Here is a 19,849-nt window from a genome sequence, read left to right on the forward strand (position 1 = left end):
GAGGGGCGGGCTTCCGATGACCGCAATGCAGAACGGGCAGTGTGCGCGTGCGCACACCGGCCCATTCCACAGCTATCGAACGAGCAGGCTAGAAACCCGCCGACAATCGTACGATTCTCGGCGGGTTTTCGAGCATGCTGGTTCGACAAAAGACGTGTGACCGTACAGTAGAAACGGTCGCACGCCTTCCATACACTGTACGATTCTCGTACGATCGCGGGATTTCCCGCGATTCTCGTACGAGAATCGTACAGTGTATGGGCACCTTAAGGGTCAAGTGGAAGGATCTGCCTGTGCCTGGTCAGAGCATATCTCTAAAACCTGATGAGAATTACACATTTACATAGAAGAACTGGCAGTAAATACCATTCTGTGTTTGGGGTTTGATAAGTCGGTTACAACTGGAAGATTAACAGTAGCTCCAAACACATAATGAAAATAAGTTCTTCTATGCAGAGAAAGCTAAATGTTTATATTCAGTACCACACTTTCAATAAGTCCAAAGGAGAAACAGTGCAGTATATGTAAAGGCTGCAGTGACCTTTGCAGTTTTATTTTATAGGATTAATTGGGTTTGGGCTGTCCACAAGAGATCACAGTGGCCAACAGATATTTTAATCAGACCCATTTTTTCGATTTACCACAACTGCCAATCGTGACCATAAACAAAAAGAACTATAATCAGTGTAGATAATATTAGGTTATGTCTATTTATTTCCATTTCAATATACCTGGCAGAAGGTAGGGCACTGTAAGGTAAAGTAATCTTTTAGGTTTTTATACAAATGTTTTTTTTTTCTGATTGGTTGGGGAGCAGAACTGGAAACGCTATAAAAAGGTAAATACATAGGAAGGCAGTGGATGCTTCAGCCTACCTGTGCTAAGACATATGCTGTCAGTTTTGTGAGTATAACTCGCCTTTCACAATACCTCTTTTAGGTATATTTTTCAGTTTAAAAACAAAAAAAAACGTATGTATGTATGTATCTAAATAAATATATGAAGGAATGAAGGATAGCCTTACTTAACTGTTAAATTACAGTGTTTTGACCCCACACAGTGTTCTGTACTGTAATCCTGACAAGCAGAGCCGCCTAACTGCCTGTCATCCCATTACTGAGACCACACACAGCCTGAATATGCATCTGTATCCCGGCCTTATACACCTCCCTGTCGTGCCAAGACTCAGCCTCTGCTGCTCACAGACAACACACTAGGCCTTTGTCGAGTGGCATAGATTTCAAATTATAGTACATTAAATGTTCTCATCCCAGCCCAAGAAAACAAGTTTTCATGCTTGTGCATTTGTATTAATATTAATGGTGTTAGCCCACTGACAGTAAAAAGCAAGAGCAAAGTAAATACATGCCAGTGATCCTGACTGAGTACTCTTGAGTGAAGCGCAAAGGCATCTATGACAGACAGGTTTAGTAGCACTTAATAGTTATGATGCCCGCTGTCTTTATGAGGCTCCTGGGACAGAGTTAGTGAGTGGCAGGATGTAAAGTAGAGGTAACTGCAATTTAATCCTATTAAGTACTGCATGTCAAAATGACAGCGGGCAACCCGAAAAGAATGCATTCTATGCCAGAGGTTTACCCATTAAGGAGTTCAGTAATATCTGTTTTTTGAGGAAAAGAAAGTTAGTTGAAAATGAGAGAATGCTGTACAACTGGCAACACTGCCAACACGGCATTGCCAGTAGCGTACTGCAGAATTAGAGTGACACAGTTAAATATGCCAATAAAATAAAATGACGTGGAGTTATTTCAGTGGTGGCTGTTTTTTTTTTCCCTCTTTTGTTTATTGCATGTAAAACTGCTTAATGACTGCTGCTATCATGAGGACTGCCAATTCAACGATGTGCAATAGGCACAGGCATTTGGTCCGCTGGTAAAAACATTTATTTAATTTCACGCGCACCTGTGCACAAACTATGCACAATAAATTATTTACAAATTCTTAACAAGCAGTAAAATAGTTTTTTATTCAACAAATGATCCTCAAAAATTCCTCAACAGACATGACATAGAGAGCAGGAGAGCTGGAGCTGATTGCTCCACCTCCCTCTGCCCCCTTGCCCTCACTCAGCTGAGAGTGAGAAGGAAGGCTGTTAACCCTGCATTTGCCATGGTTAACACATTTTCCCTGCCAATATGTGGGCTTTGCCCATGTAGTATTCTCACTGCTTGGGCAAAAAGAGGCAAGTGAACTGTCTGCCAGGTTGCCAGCAGACAGTTCACATCCTGTACGACAGATCGAAGCTAACTTATATATTAAAATCTCCACAATCCCTTGGTTAACTTGACATGAAACCTGCACCAATTTCTGTTTTGCTGTGAACTGCAGGTCTATCTGCTTTGTTAATGGGGTGCGCGCCACTTTCTCCCATTTCCTGTACCATTGTAATGGCCTGGAAGCTTTGTAGTTCCCACAAAAGACTCCAATGTCTGGTTTCCATTGGTTTCTAACAGCTTAGAAACACCTGCTGTGTGTTTACATTAGAATGGTGGCAGGCAGCCAATATTTGGGTGCAATAGAATCTGATAGAATTTCTGTGTTGAAAGTTAAATATCGTTTTTAGCAGGTATGTGGAGATGTACAATCACTGCATTTATAAAATGGGTTAGGGACCACATTACCTTGCCTGGACTGACTACAACACAGAAGAAGCGCCACATGAAGGCTTCTGTTTCTGCTACAAGCGCAAAACATTGTGAAAAAGCATTTTACTTTCCATGATTTCAGAATCACAAAGATAGCTAGGTTATTCACTGACTTCTGTATTAGGTTCTAGCTCAGGCAACACTCAAACCAGGAAGGTTATTAACAACAGCTGCTGCATAAAATAACAGAATTTATTGGAAACAGGTTGACCCTGGCATGATAATATATGACTGGCTTACGCTACCTGGTTGTGCTTTCATTGTGCTCCTACAACTGTAATACTCTATTAGTGGATGCACCAGTAATATTTCTTACAGTTATCAAAGTATGTGCATGGTTAGATAGTATTATAATTGCAGGGAAGTGGTGGATCCACAGCATTGGGTTTGTAAGTACATCTGGATGGGGATAACTGTGAGGTGCTGATAGTGCTGGTAGGGTACAGGTCACTTGCATAAATTCAACTCATTTGCAGTACTATTATGACACCTTTTATTTTCCATTTCTACAGTACTGCTATTGGATGATCACTTAAAATCCTTCCCCTTGTACCAATAAGAAAACTGTGCGTTTCTATTTATCTCATATAATATCTATTTATAAAGGATAATCCTATGCAGTTATATTAAATAGATTCCTGATAATGATCTATGCTAGCTATATACTGTAACTTGGACAAATATTTACTGTGTGTGTGGTGTTGTCAGAAGTATTTAGTGCAGCATATTGGGAAGCACGTGCAAGTGGAAGGAAACTGTATATCTAGCCTGTGTACAATATATGAATAGTTGGCTTTCTTCCAATGTTTAAGTATGATTTAAAAAGTCTAGAGGGGATTCACTGATGTTTATAGCAGGTTCAGAATAATCCTTGGATTTACTAGGGAAGTTTAGACAAACTTCTGTTATAGGTGTATTTCAACCTTAGGTGATGTTAAAAAGCTTGATTGAGTTTCTAAAAAAAAGGAAATAATACAAATTATTGGCATTAATAAAGTATTAATAATGTTCTTAGTCTTACACAGGCTCTGTATGCTATAGTGAAAATAGGGGTCAGATTGCAAAATACACCAGCTATTTTTTTTGTCCCACTGTAAATTCTGGATTGTGAATACTATCAGCTGTCTATTCGTAGGAGGAAAGGGTCAGGAAAAACCGTGGTTGAATAAATACAGCAAGATCAGTGGATGTGATGGCCGGAATAGCATCACATGAGCTTAATCATTGTTGCATAACTCATCCCTACTGCACAAGACACAAATAAATAAATAAATGAATGAATAAAAAAAATGCATTGGTTTCCTGTTACTGATGTGGCAGCTGAGCTTGAGTACTTTGCCAAAGTTGCCAGGAAAATACGTCATCTGAGGGGGGATATGCTGAGTACAAAGCCTTACAAAAAAACTGTTCATTCATACATGTCTCTATTATTCCCATAGTTGTGAAAAGCTTTCAGGCACAATTGGACAAAGAATCATGATTTGGAGAACAGTTCAGGATAGAATTATGTGCTATTTATGTATAATGCAGTGATGAAACACAAGAGGGGAGGATAGATCATTGTTCAGATGTACAGCATTTTAATCTTTGACTTCTATTTAACTTTCTCCTCTTAACTTGTAGAAAAGTTGTAAAATTTGGTATTAATTGATTCACTCTTATTTATGTGATGCTAACCATAATTGTGAAATGCTCCATTGTTTATTGATTTTGTACGCTAATTTTTCTTGGTCATTTTGAGTTTTTTCTCATCTTTGTTATTATGAGTTATTATATCTAATCATATCTCTCTCTGAATACCAACTAACTACAGCTGTGATCCATGCTCAAAAACATTAGACGTTAGACTAGTTACACTATAAGGTCCAGTTCACACCAGGGCATTTCGTTGCTCGTTTTAACATACACTGAATTGCATGCAAATTAAAATCCCATGTATTCCAAAATTGCCGACTTGTGCGTAAAAATACGCCTGTTGTTTGAAATAGTCCCTAAACATCTTTTTTGGCACTTATCAGCTCGTTTTGCTCCATAGATTTCTGGTGACCCTACAAATATATCCTGGTGGCTTAGTGGTTAGCACTGTGGTCTTTCATGTTTGGGGTCATGGGTTCAGTTTTCACTAGAGACCTGTCTGCTTGGAGGTTGTATGCCTCTCTGTTTTTGCATGTGTTGTGCTGTGGTCTCAGCCCAATATCATACAGGCAAATGGGGAAGTGTCTGGTGCACATAATACAGAAAACTACTCTAGGATAGAAACAGAATGGTTCCATGACCTTTAAAGTTTTCAATAGCATGTTGTTGATGTACAAAATGTCAAGAATGTAGTATAATAAATACATATAGTTAGTGGCAGAGGCTATGTTACAATGTAGACATTATGGAATAGCTTACAAATCACAGCGGGGTACAACCAATAGTCAGTAAATCTATATATGCCTTTCACATTAACATTTCCTCAGAATACCTTGATATGGACATAGGAATAAAGAATAATGGGTGCTTGCTTGCATATTGTGGGAGACCCATTTAGCCTACTTCATTTGTAACATAGGAAGTCAAAGTGTATCACGTTATCGTGTACAGTATAAAAACAAGCACCATCATCAGGACCTGTCTGGCCCCATTTTCTACTAAAAACAATATCTAGAAAATCAGCCAGTACAGAAAACAAATTGAGAAAAACAAGTGTTTAATGCTAGACATTCTTCAATACACATATAGGCCATGATGAACTGAAGTAAAGTACCCCATTTCATCTTCAACACAAGTACATGTGAATGCTTTTTGTTCTTTTAGAACAGCTGGCTTAGCTTGGCAGTTTAGAGAAAATGTGCCCTTTCTAGTCTGCAATTAAAATTTATCATGTTCCATACTTATAAGATTTTCTACATCCTCGGTGTTCCCCAGAATGTAGAGGAAAAGTTGCAATCTGGATGGATGACAGCCAACATTCTGTTACCCAGCTGTTCTAGACCACTTAAATAAACAGCATGGCCCACACACCTCCTTCTCTTTTAATTAGGTGGCATGTTTATAACAGTGGTTATGGCACAGGTCCCTTATTAGTTAGACCCGACCTAGTGAGATTTTAAATCTGACATGGTTCTTTTATCATGTTACTTGCCCGCAATATATCCGGTAGCTTTCCATTGGCTTGTACAGGAGTATTTCAAAATTAATTTGCCCTAGCCATTATGAGAAAATATGTAATGAAAATATATTTGGTAATGTTATTTTTTTCGAGTGCAAATCAAGGCATGGCTAGATCTCGGATTCCATGGTTCTAGGCTATTTACACAGCTTTTTCCTGATGATAGCTGTATATATTGGACAGCGAGCAATGCAAAGATGAAAGCAGAAAGTTTGACTTCAGCGAACATCCTGGTGGTATACATAAACCAGTTTGGTGTAATGGTAACTAGTAACGTGATGTTAACATGGGACCACAAATCAAAACAAATTGCTGAGGAGCGCAACTACCTAAATGCAAGCTAATAACCAAATTGGCTAACAATGGAGTAACACGATGGGCTGAGAAACATGAAGGTCATATAGAAGTGCTGGCAGCCATAATATGGCTGGCCCTATGAAATAGAACCAATGGTAGGAGACTTACAGTTGGGATGTGAGCAGACGTGCCCGGGAGTCTCCCGCAGGGTTCTCTTCAGGGTCTTTTCAGTCGGGTTCCTTTGCGCTACGCGTTTTGAGGGGGTTCCTCTTTATTTTATTTTTTTTACTATTCTGTGGCTTGATAAAGAGGAACCCCCCTCGAAACTCCTGTATGCACTGGGATCACCTCCCCAAGCACATCCCTCACCGATTTCATGCACTGACCCATCCCCGTGTACACTCCCGACAGCCTCACTTGATACTGCGTGGAGACGCATGGAGCCTTGTGTCACACAGCCACTCGCGGCTTATCGCTTCCTTCAGCCGCCGCGGCTCGGCCTGGCCAGTCGAGTACGTGAGCTCGGCTGACAACCCGATCTTCAACTCCGGTCCAACAGCCATCTACCTTCCATCTGTCAGCGCAAAGGACCCGACTGAAAAGACCCTGAAGGGAACCCTGTGGGAGACTCCCGGGCACGTCTGCTCACATCCCAACTGTAAGTCTCCTACCATTGGTTCTATTTCATAGGGCCAGCCATATTATGGCTGCCAGCCCTTCTATATGACATTCATGTTTCTCAGCCCATTTTGTTACTCCATTGTTATTGAAGTTATTGGTTATTAGCTTGCATTTAGGTAGTTGCGCTCCTCAGCAATTTGTTTTGATTTGTGTTTGTGATATATACAGGGTCCCTCCCATTGCAGTGAGGAGCATTGCACACCATTCCATAGCAGTCACTTTCTGCAGTTGTGTCCGTCCCACAGGAGTGCGCTCTGTCAATTGTGTTTTCCATTAACATGGGACCATATGGACATAAACTGTTAGTCTAAGTAAAAGGTGACAAAATGTTTAGCTTGGTCAGAAGGTTTGTAAACATTCTTACAACTCAAAATCCATTGTCGATGTTTTATTCCTGTACTGCACACAATATGAAAACAATAATGTTTTGTATTTACTTTCTGATAAAATTATAATTTTTTGTTATGCAGGCAGTGTGTACCAGATAGCTCTAGCTATTATGAGTGTGTGTGAAGGAGTATGGACACTTCCCCTCCCAAAGCCAAAGCCTACAGATCCTAAAACAGAATTTGACAGCATCCTCCACATGGCTAAACATCTCCTAAGTGACACCAAGCATCTCTACACCAATTTTGTAAGTATTGTGAGCAATCTGCTTTGTAATAGTTCACAAGCTAGAAAAGGGCCCTGAAGTTTAGAGCATTAAAGCTGAGATTTGTTCATTAGGACCAAGAAGTCCTATAATCATTTTTTTGGAGTTAAAGACTGTCTGTTTTGTAAAACATATTTATTGCAAATAAGTTTCACTGTCCCCATTAGAATGATAAAAGGGTTAGGATCTTAGGTATTAGGATCCCATACCTATTCAATCATGGCAATTAAATGTTAAACAAAACCCATCCAAGTCTTAAAAAATGGAATTAAAAGTACATAAAAACTGCCTATTGATGGCTTTAAGGCGGGATTAAAGGTTGGAGAGCAAAAGCTCCCATGTCCTTACTGCTTCCTACTGAATTAAATAATTGACAATGAGACCATTGGGATTTTCCAAGAATTCTATGCCCCAGTTGGAATTAAGTCATTCTTCAGCTTAACACTCCAAGCTGCAGACATATGTGAGCTTTGCTCCCCAAACATTAACCATTGAGCTGTTTTTTTTAAGGAATAGGAGAGCCAATATAGTTACATAGTTAAAACGAACTGGTAAAATGCAAGGCGTACTCAAATTTTCCTGGTCCTGTCCCTCTTTAAAAACCACCTACTCATAGTAGGTGTGAACTGTACCTGTAAAAAAAGTTCAATTTATACTTACCTCACCCCTGTCTTCTGCTTCATTGGGTTTGATGTTGTAGTCCTTTCAGGAAGATTCCTGGGGAATGCAGGGCAGCTGAAATATCATAAGAAGACACTCCAGTCCATTGCAAGAGCATCTTTTTAGTGAGATTTTAGCTGTTTTGTATGCAGGATCTAGCTGGAAGGAGTGTTAGGTCGTCCTCACCTAGGCACTGTGGGTGGAAGACAGGAAGAGGTAAGTATAACCCCTAACATTTTCTTTACAGGTATATTGAATATCTACCAATAGGTGATTTGTGAAGGGGGAGGGGGCCTTGGCAGTGTAAGCGGACCGGGCATTTTATGGCATGTCAGCTTCTGTGCAATTACTATATTTTTTATTGTCAATTCCAACAAAAAAATTCAATTCGCCAAATATAAGAGTCAGGTCATACTTGATAGGGAAGGGATCAATGCCAGGAGTTGCATTGATTGCTAGGGACAGTTTGTCATCAGAACCTATTGGATGTCATCTGAGACAGCTGCCCCAAACTTTCTGAAATAATATTATTTGGAAATAGTGCCGTCAAAAACAAAAAACAAATAGTAAATACGGTAGCTATACACTAAAGGTATGTTCATACAGCAGGGAATATGACATTCACCAAACATTTACTACAGGTAAATCCAGGTGCATGTGCTGTAAATACCAGTGATTGATTCACCACCAGTGAATGTTTGGTGACAGTCACCCTCATGGCTTTATAAATATGCCCCTTAGTATTTAATACATTTGGTGATTTTACTTTAAACAGTCCAATGAGAACTTGGCTAGATAGACTGCAGTGAAAACGACTAAAGCATCCCTTCAGTATTATACATAGATCCTGTGGTGAAAAGAACCTCTATATGATGCTGTTCAGGGCAGAGATCTTAAAAACGCCTTTCTTTTTAATGCTGGAGGCGGTGAAACAGATAACTATTCCTGGAGAGCCTGATGTGGCTTTTTGGAACATAAGGCATATTCTGTGCTGTGTGCCTTCTCTCCATGCAGCAAGAGCTGTCCTTCTACTAAAAGCCCCACTTCAGCCCAGGCATTGCTTAAAGTGCAACCAAATCTGTAAAATTCTTATTTTAGAATATAAAAATATACATGTAAAAATGTATGAGAACACCTTTACACAAGAATCTGAAATGCTGCTTTTGATATTGTTAGCGGTGGTCAACCTTTAAGCCCAACTCCAGCCAGAACTTTTTCTTTATTTTTGGATAGAGGGGTAATGGTAAGAATCTGTTAACTCTCTAATGCTGTTTGTGCCCCTCACTTTCTTTCTATTAGATGGAGGGAAACAAACTATTTTCATACTAGCGTATGGAACAATGAGGAATTCCATTGGTTTAAAACTGCTGTCTGTATCCCCCTAACTTGTCCAGGTGATGGGTATCAGATAGAAAAGGAAGTAAGGGGAAGTCTCATATGTTGGCACACGCAGAACATTTAAAGCAAAATAGAAGTCTCACATTTTTTTTTATCTCTTTGGAGTTCTGTAACCACAACTTTTTTGATTTGTGGCTGATTTTGTCCTTGGAAGTGCCTTTAAATACCTTTTTGTGCCTTCTGCCCTCACACTGCAGTGTTCTATGCTGGCAGAGCTAAGTAACGGTCACACCCCTCAGCACCAGATTCCACACACAGTCTTGTATTGCAGAGAATGGTAAGAGGTGTGTCTGGCCAATTCTGCTACATTACTGAGAGCAGCAGGCCTTACTTTGGTGCCTATTGAACTGTCAAATTTACCTGTAGACAACCCTACTTTAACATTCACGTCTATCTTCTTTCTTTCCTTTTCAGAAAGCCAAATTCCCATATGAAGGGGAGCACAAGTTGGAAAGTTTACCGGTGCTGACCATAAATGCTGTGGAGCTGTCTAGTATTCAGGTAAGTGGAAACTTTTAAATTAAACTCCTCATAGACTATAGTCTGGGACTTCTGTGAAGGAATAACTCACTTGCGTATACTATTGTAATGCGGAGGCATGTACTGTATATTTTATAAAAGTGATCAAAAGCTCTTCTCTCAAAACTGCTTTAGTTTTGGTTGGAGTTTACCTACACATTTTAAAAGTGTTGCTTTGTCATTTTGATTTGTACCCACCCATAGATTTTACTCCCTGCTAAATAGGCTTAGCAACCATTGCATAGTATACTATGACATCACTTACTAAATAGACTCATATAAAGTAGACTTATAAATCTAGGTTTGCTTTAAACACCAAGTCACATCAAAGCAATCAAGGGTGCTTGTGGTCAATGTTATTAATTTTTAATACAACATTTAATACAGTGGGCGTTCATGCTTTAGTGTGTGCAATACATGCTGGGCTGTCTAAAAAGAAAGCCCAGTACTAGCTCTATACTTGGTAACTGCTTCTGCAGATTAAAGTTCTAGACTGTAGTCCCTACAGAATAAGGGGGGTCATTCAGCTGTGCGTGTGTACAACCTGAGATACTGATATTTAGGTACGTGTATAGCTTGGCAGTAAACCAGTTAACTGCAACACTAGTAGTATCATACTCATACTACCAACCTACTAGCTGGAGGTAAAACTTATATGCAATATAACCATATTTACTGTACTAGATAACAAAAATCACAATATATCATTTTTTTTTTACTTTGGAGGAAAATACATAAATAAATAAACTATCGAAAAATACTATCCATTCCCATTCAGGGCTAGTAAAAAAAATCTCCTTAAACCAATTAGATCTTGCAAGCAAGGATAAGTTTGTTAAGCCAGTGTTAAACCTAAATCTTAATTGGTGCACTTAATTGGTGTTAAACATTGCTATATTGTGTTTCCTGCACGACGCTCATGTCCCAAACAGATTAAAATTTAATTTCTGGCACACAGACCACAAAGAAGTTCATTCAAGTCTTCTTGGATCATATGTGGCTGCTTTTCAAGTGAAAAGTTTTCAGCATTCACAGTTTGCCAAATCCAGACTACCCAAGCCTCTTTTTCATGTTTTTAGGACGTAAGGCCATAATCATTAGCGTTATCTTTAGCAGAGCTGTTTACTTCCTTTGTTTATGTGATTTATATTTTCTGCTAAGAATTTGGCTCTGCATTAGTGTCATAAGCCGGCTGACTTATACACAACACTTGTACATTGAAAAGCAGTGATAATTAACGTATGCCTTTCTGCAGAACTGCATCATCTATGTCAGCAATGGTTTTCTTGGATGTTTTTTTTTTGTAAGTCACCCAAATTATCTAAAATGTGATCACATTAGTTACCAGCAATTCCCAGTGCTGGGAAAAAAGGACAGTTTGGATGCAGATAGTGTTAAACGGGAAAGGAGAGGTTACTCTGTAATAATTCACGGAGTGCAAGTGCAGTTCTATTTTTTAAGATATTATGTCTGTAAAATGATATCATTCTGGGAAGAAAGCGACCCTTACAGATAAGCTGTGTCACTGGAGTTTGACAGTAATTTGCCATTGGGGGCAACTTGTTTTGTGTAAGTGGATGATATCACAGGAGCATGAGATCTATATTGCGTGGAATATCATGTTCAAAGCCCTTGATGTCATCGACAGCTGGAAACTTTTGGAAACAACTTGCAAACATGGGCTTTCCTGCGCAAATCCTGACCCCAGGAAATCAATGCTTAGCAAACCTCCCACTATTCATAAGCAATGTTCATCCGAGCAAGCAGAGGAGTAGAAAATATTTCCTGTCTCCGCTCTCCGGGTGTATGAGGCAAACATTGCATCCAAAATCACAAAGGGAAATAGTCAAAACAATACATTCCCAAATCAAAATAAGAGCAAAATCTCCAGCGATGTGAACTTTGTACGGACACGCACAGCTGAACTCAACAGCTAACGCAGTGCAATACACTGACACCTTGTGGCCAAAGTAGTATTACACTCTATAAAGTACAAAAGATGCCTTCTTAAAACTGAAGGTATTTCACATGTCACTGATTTATTCCTCACTTGAGGAGTTGTAAGTACAGTCATGTATAGCAAAATATACATCAAACATTTCTTTCATAAAGCAAAGCGAAGAAGAGCGTTGAAATGTGGTAACCCATGGCAACAGATCACAGAAAACCAGTTATGTATCGATCTTTATCTTCTTAAATAGGTTTAATCGTGTTTATAGACTTAACACCTCAATAATATCCTACCTATGTTCTGTAGGAAGAATGTTCTTTACACACAGTACAGACTAGGTCTAATTCACAAAGCTAACGCACTAGGATAAGGATACTTATTTTCAAAAAAGTGACAGTCATTTTCAGTTAAGTCCAATAAGATTTAAAATTGACAGTCACGTGGCTAAAAATAAAGATGCTCAACCTTGTGTAAACCTTTGTGAATTTAGCCTATTGTGTCAAAAGGACATTTTAATAGTGTTGAAATTGCATTAAACCCATAGCAGCAAGTCAAAATCCCCTTTCAATAAATATATATTTAAAATTCTTTATTTAGGTTGAGCAGGATAAGCACAGCATACAGATGAAATGACATCATCATCTGCTGATATTTGAATTATTGCTATGAGTTACTGCACTTTGCCCGTCATTGGTGCTATTTGCACTGCTTTATTAAATAAGCCTGGATGATTTTCAGACCAATCTTTTACTGCAGGATCTGCGGCTAGTTTGCTCTGTGCCATTTTTCCCATATTAGTCTTAGCCATGGAGAAATGCAAACCTTTTTTTTTTTTTTTTAAATAGGGCCCTGTGCCTTAAGATTTTCCATGCATTTGAGTCAATTTCTCCTTGGTCCTCGAAACAAGGTAACCCTTGATCTGCCAGCAGTTTTCTCATTTCCACCAAATGAATGTATCACTGTGTAGACTTCATTTCCATGCGCGCACTGGAAGCATGGGAATAATTCCCAACTTACTTTAGCAATTTCTAATGTAATAAAAGTGTTCCACACTCTGGCATCTTGGGAATTGGCCTCTCATCAAGGAATGTTTCAAAGCTGATATTAACGCTGTTTCTGAAGCTTTCAGCCTTAATGCATAAACATGCAATTGCTCAATGATTTTTAACCCCTTCAGGTCAGCTAACTGTCTCGATCTCATGCCACAAGTATAAGCTGTAGCTGCATCCTAGCAGCTCAATGCATGGCTGAAACATATACAAGAGCTATTTTCATTGCAAAGGTTCTGTATAAGGAATTAGGTTACAGCCCACTATACTAAGCACGGTAATGCACTGCATTGCGTTGCCATCATTAAATGCCACTCCAGTTCACCTAGGCAGTGCAGTAAAATGCGTTACAACACTTGTGTGTTGTAACGTGTTTAGCAAAACAAATGGCAAACGCACTCATCAACTTGTTACCAGCTTTACAGCAAGGTGCACATGGAAGGGCCTTATACAGTAAAACAGCAAAAAGTTTTCCCAGCACACTCACCAGCCAGCATGCTAAAAAAAACCCTGTCTCACCGCTAAGGTTAAAAATAGAGGTTTAGTTACACGTCTTCTGCAGAAAATGTGAAAGCCGCACAGCTGCGTCAAGGCACCTCTAAATAGTGCGGTCCTAACTCTAAACCATGAGAGTCTGCATCTTTGAGCACATATGGCAAAATATCAAATTGGGTGCAGGTTTGTCAGGAGGAAGCCCAACCTCCCTTAAAGGCACAGGGATGCACAAGGGATCCCGCACATCACAACGGCGGCTGAGACCCCCCATGCGTCACTGCACCAAATCAGTCAAGCAAAACAAATGGCAAACGCACTCATCAACTTGTTACCAGCTTTACATCAAGGTGCACATGGAAGGGCCTTATACAGTAAAACAGTGCTGGGAAAACTTTTTGCTGTTTTATTGTAACGCGTTTAAGCACATTACAACACACAAGTGAGAACAGTCTGCACTGTGGTGCTCTGTGCTGTAAAAAAATTATGAATGTTTGTTAAAATATGGTTGTGGTGCACTGGCAGCCCATTCAATATGAATGGCCTACCTTAACATAGTGCACATTAAAGCACAATATATGGCATGTAGGAGCAAACTTTATGAACCCGCAAACAAAGAAAAACAGAGCAAAATGGTAGAAAGTGGTGAGATTTTTAATTCCGAATGATGCAAGCATCCTTGTTCCATTCTGCCCTAATTAACCCCATCAGAGCCTTTTTCTCTGCTACCCATCAGCTAGCACAGCAGCTTTTTCCCCTCTGCGCTAGATTTAAAAACTTGGCTGGTGTGTAACAACTATTATAAAGAAACATTTTAGGTAATTATATCAGCTGAATTAAAAATAGACTCACAACTTAGAAAGGAAAGCATTCCTAAAAGAATGATTGGTTTATATAACTGCATGGAGTTGTTCTTTAAGAGAAGTGTTTATAGTAAATCCATGAATGTCGAGGATGCAAAACGTGTTACAATTTTACGACATTGGCATTCACCGCGAACCATAAATTGAAGGAAAGGATGACATAGAGGAGGCAGCTGACCATGGTAAAAGGAAAAAGAGGATATGATGTGATTTGCAGAGTGGTCTGTAGATGTGATAACAGATCAGCAAACCATTAACACGATCCAGCTGCCAACGTCTATCCAGCAGAACCATGACGCAGATGAATTATACCAGGCTGTATCTTATAAACAAAGTTGAAGGATATATTCATTTGTGGGATAATTTTCCTATTGATTTAAAGGTCTAATAGGGTAAAAGAACAAGTAAATATATTTGGCAGCGATGTTTAGGCTTGTGAAGTTATTTTTTTCTCCCAAAGGAAAATCGCTAGGTTGATGTGGCCTTTTCCTTTCAGCGGTTGGAAGAAAAATATGACATATGAATGTAATAAGTCTTTAATCCTGATGTTGCGTTGTGCAGATTTCCATTCTCTGTGACATAGATGTAGGCCAGTACATTGGTAGGTTTCTGGATGTTCTGTTTACATAAAAAATGAGGTTGTAACAAATGTTCAATTTTTTTTTTAGATTCCTGCTGGTCTTACAAAGCTCAGCTCTGAGCTCTTCATATATCAGAAGCATTTTGATTGGCTGAAGAAAGCTGCACATGTTGTTCGCCCATTGGATCACGAGTTTACCAGCATTCACAATCGCATCGACAAGCTGGTGAAGAAAATTGATTCTTTGGTATGCAAATGTTTAATGCTGCATTTTTTTCTTTTGATTACAATGTATGGACAAAATGTCGTCCCTTTGAACATATATCAGTAGTGAAGTAGGTAGATGTCTTCTTGTTGGTTGTTTTTTTACTGGCTTTCTCGGCTGCTACAAATATCTGACAGACCCCTAATACTGGCAGTGGATAGGAAAGTGGGTCAATTCTACAGTATCAGTGGATTTCATGGAACAACTTGCACCTTTTTTTTAATACCAGTTTAGCTTTAAACAAGAGGAATCTGCATCTCATTTCCCACAGACTTGACTTATCAACTGCAGCCAGTTGGTATTGTTAAATATATCTTGTTGTTGTGCATGTAGATGCATTTTTTTTGTTGTGTCTGTGTCACGACAGTTATGGCAATAGGCAAATCTGAGCAGTCCTCATGTAAAAACAGTATATTTAAACTGGCATCTTATCACAAGAGCAGGCATCCCCATTGGAACATTTTACCTTACCTTCTGTTGCAGTGACAACCATAACATTTTGGATTTTCCACCACTTTTCATTCTAGTGACATTGGTCACTAGGCAATAAGAGAGGGTGAATTACCCCAGCAGTGGCACAGACAGCAATGAAAATATGATTTCTCCCATTATAATCCAACACTGGACCTAACTTCCATTATTATTTCTTACAGATGACAAAACTAAACATCGCCCGTGCTAGTGACCCACCTCTGCCACAGCTTCCTAACACGACAACCCAGTGGGGGGTTGTGCAAACCGGCCATGCCGTTTTCCACCATTTCCACCTCTTCCTGGACTATGCAACTCGTGCCCTGGTACTGATGAAAAATAAGTTGTGAAGAGGACTTTACCATTTTTTAACTTCTGCCTCAGGACTGGCCAATGTGCTGCAATAAGACCAATCTAGGCTGCCTGAAGTAGAGAGAGACACTCCGATTGATTGTTTATGATCTATGGATCTTACGAAACACAATTGCCTAACTTCTACTGCACCTGATTTACAGGAATATGCACGGTGATACTACAAACTTTTTTTTTACATGTAATATGTTGATCTATAATTCCTATTTATACTGCCAACTATTTATTTATTTATTTATTTCCCAGGTTAATATTTAAATATTTTTTTTAAAGATGGATTGGATGTCTGACCTCAATTTAAAGAAGAGCCTTGGCTGATTTCTTAACAAAATGTTATTGTTATTATTATATATTTAAGTAGTGGTGTTATATATTTAAAAAGGTATTGGCGTTATGGATACTTTTACCTTTAAGTCTTTAAAGCATGTTGGCTGGCACCGTTTTTGTGTCCATTGCTGGCCATATTCTTGTTTTTTTTTATAGAAAATATTACTAAAACACTAGAAAATTGAGGAGAGATGTAAGAATTACAATTTCATATATCCTATTCTTTCATTAACATTCCAATTCCACACTGTAATAGAATGCTCATTGCTAAATGGGGAAATTACTTTTGTGATCAGGCAAAAATCACTTTTATTGACTTCTATTAGAACCATCAGAACTTATATTATTCTCTCTGGTGCTGGAATCAATAAAATGGAACTATGGAACTCAATTGTATTCAGTTGAACCAGCGCATAGACATAGGATAGCCATGTCTGATGTTGCCATTTTCAGCACTGTTATCTGTCTATGGGTAAAAACAGACAGAGTCAACTTTTCTAAGGGGAATAATGATTGTACAGGTTAAATTAATATTTCCCCCATGATAAGTTAGTTGTGGCGCCTGAGAGCAAACCGAACGTGGCTGCACATCTGGCTGCTCTTTAAGGTCTTTGGCCAAATTATATTTTTCAATTAATGGATGAGCCATTTTTTTTCTCAAGGATATATAAACATGAAATTACACAGAAAGCATTATTGCACAGCTGGGGCGCGGGGTGGGGGTCTAAAAAAATTAATTTTTCTAGAATTTTTAAAATGTGCCTATCAAAACTGTGTCTAAGCAGACATTAACAACATTATGCATATGCCATAAAAATATATTATTGAATGTCAGGGACCATTGATAATGTGGTTGCCTTCAAGTTTATTATGTGGTCCTTTACATTTTTTTTTCAACAAAAGTGCCTCTCAGGTTATAAAAAAAAAAATCCTTGGCACTACTGCAATGCACTGCAGTACAACATTTCAGACATCATTTCATAAATGATTTTCATATACTTTATGCTTGGTTAATGTGCCTGACGTTTGGTTCACAGCCTTTCTATGTTTTTCCTCTTATTTTCTTTCTGCCTCTCACTTGTGGACTGTTCTAAAAGGGTGTGACACACCAAGCAGCCCAGCACTCAATCCTTCCACTTAGAGATGTGCAGAAATATTATGCCTTGTTATTACAAGCTGGCTTTTCTCAGCCAAGCTGTGTGACAGATCCACAATGCCAGCAGAACTTTATGAAGTGCTAGGGACACCTTGTGGCTGCTTACATTTATTCCCAGAGCAGCGCGCAAGTGCCTGGAAATAGACCTACAATACTGTACCTTTTATGTAGGGATTTTCTTGATCCTTTATGAAAATTGCTTGGGCAGAACTCTGCAATGTAAATTTGCTTTTGCTGAATTTTTCTGATCCTCTTATCTTCAATAATGTATGTTGGCCACCAATGCGCTTAATTTCATTGAAACCAATCAAGCATCTGGGACATCTGATCTAATATTTCTGCATTGGAGGGACTGAAAACTCTGACGGGGAAAAACACATGTGCAGAAATGATCCATGATGCTGGAAAACATTGTGAGTGCGCCTATCCTTCTCTGCCTACTGTAGATAAGATTTGCATTTCTCTAAAGTACTGGTTGGGTCTATGGAGGCAGGAACAGCAGCACTTCTGGGGTTTCGACTAAGTTTGAGCTGGGGTAGGACTTGTTGACTTAGCAAAGTGGAGTTGTGTCTACTTTAGTAAAACAAAACCTTTCCCGAGAGAATCATAGCTTGTGCCATAATGCAAATGTTAGTTGTCTGGTGTTAATGCCATGGGGTTGCTTTAATAAAGACAAATAGGCTGTTGCAAGAGAATTTGCACTTTGCAATGGTATTTTCTCTTAACTTAGAGGTGAAGCTCTGCTGACCTCCATCATCCATGTTCAAACAAAAATACTGTGTTTTAATTTTCCTTGCTTGTGATTGGGCATTTTTTGCAACGTGAACAGGCTATTTGCCTTTAGTATATCATCACTAATCTGGAAGAAGTATGTAGATTAGGGGTTCTGACTTTCCTGATCTGCAGGCTTGTTTCATAATAGTGGCTCAAGAGAGTCAACATAATAGCTAGGCATATTGCAGAAGGAGGTCTGCTTTAATGTTCCCTACACCTGAATGGGTATTCAAAGGGAACACAACTTCATTTTGCTAATGGAACATTCTTTTAATTATTAAAGCCCATTAAACCTACTGGCAACAGTTGGATCTATCATTTTGTTGGGTAAAATACTTTGCCAGTTCTAACCACCTCCACTGCAGACTTGTTTTAATACCAGGCCTGATGATCATGTAAAAAATATTTCCAGTTTGTTTAAGCAGTTGCCAAATAATTCTGAGGTTCTCACATTTCAGCCATGCCTGGTGCTGGAGACCTTCTGTTTAAAACAGAAATCATAGAGTTAAGATGACTTACAGAATGTTAACTTCTTGGCATGTCTGAACTTTAACAAACATGTTTCCTTTCAATTTTCCATTTTATCGTCAGGTTTTTTATGAGTATGTACAATACTGAAAAATCAATGCAACTATAGTACATCTCTGAGAATTTTTATATCTTTAATTCATTATAGTGTTTGAATGCAGAATATTGCTATACTGTTCAAGAAGCCTTTGCACACATGTGTTTAGTGTCATTTTCATTGTTACTTTTCCGTTATGTTATTTATAGTGATAGTTACCCGATTGTAATTTTGAAAGGGGACAAGCACCTGTTCTTGGTTCCAATATGTCTTGCTGTAGTAATTCTAATTTTATTCCTATGTATAAAAGCCATAGGGACATGCAGATGTACAAATGTACAGTGTGTTTCAGGTATGGGGTTATTCATTTAGTAAGTATACAACAGGCTTTATTTACAAAGTATTACTGTTCAGTAATTTCATGAGAAACAATGCAATGTTATTTTATACTAGTTTAGTGCAGCCTGCAAAAGCTGGTTTTTGATTGGCTGCTGTGGATTTGCACATACTTTTGTATTAAATAAAGTCCTTAATATAGTGTTTTTAAAAAAGAAAATCAGAATCATACTGCATCTGGTTTAGATGATTACATTCTGAAAATCGGTACTATCTTATGTCTTCTTTTTATCACACAATAATTATTTTTATATTCTACTGGCCCAGTTGGTACATAATTATGTGCAATTGTATTTAACTTTTTTACTTAAAATCAAAGTGCCAGTAAGCATAAATCACAAGTTAGTTTACATATTACAAAATGATAGCTGTTTTCTGACACACAGCTGCTTTCCTGCCTAGTAATTCCACAGACCAATAACTGACATTTAGGAGCCTTCTTTAGCTCAACATGGCTGCACAATACACAATGCGGAATATCGAATTTTCTGAGAAAGTATGATTTATTTACATTTGTGGCCTTAAGGAGAGCTCTTTTATGTAAATTATTTTTTGTTTTAG

General features: G+C 38.6%; 1 protein-coding gene across 1 annotated transcript in view; it reads left to right on the plus strand.

Annotated features, from left to right (window-relative positions):
- Nucleotides 1-16,192, plus strand: part of IL11 (interleukin 11) — a 32,683-nt gene extending 16,491 nt beyond the window's left edge. The window contains exons 2-5 of the mRNA XM_018554399.1: nt 7,269-7,432; nt 9,923-10,009; nt 15,051-15,209; nt 15,881-16,192. Of these exons, the coding sequence (XP_018409901.1) occupies nt 7,269-7,432; nt 9,923-10,009; nt 15,051-15,209; nt 15,881-16,048 (578 nt within the window). The 3' untranslated portion in view covers nt 16,049-16,192. The remainder of the gene's footprint in view (nt 1-7,268; nt 7,433-9,922; nt 10,010-15,050; nt 15,210-15,880) is intronic.
- Nucleotides 16,193-19,849: the final 3,657 nt, after the last annotated feature.

The sequence above is a fragment of the Nanorana parkeri genome, unplaced genomic scaffold (assembly GCF_000935625.1).
Source record: "Nanorana parkeri isolate BGI_ZX_2015 unplaced genomic scaffold, ASM93562v1 scaffold156, whole genome shotgun sequence".
Classification (NCBI taxonomy): Eukaryota; Metazoa; Chordata; class Amphibia; order Anura; family Dicroglossidae; genus Nanorana; species Nanorana parkeri.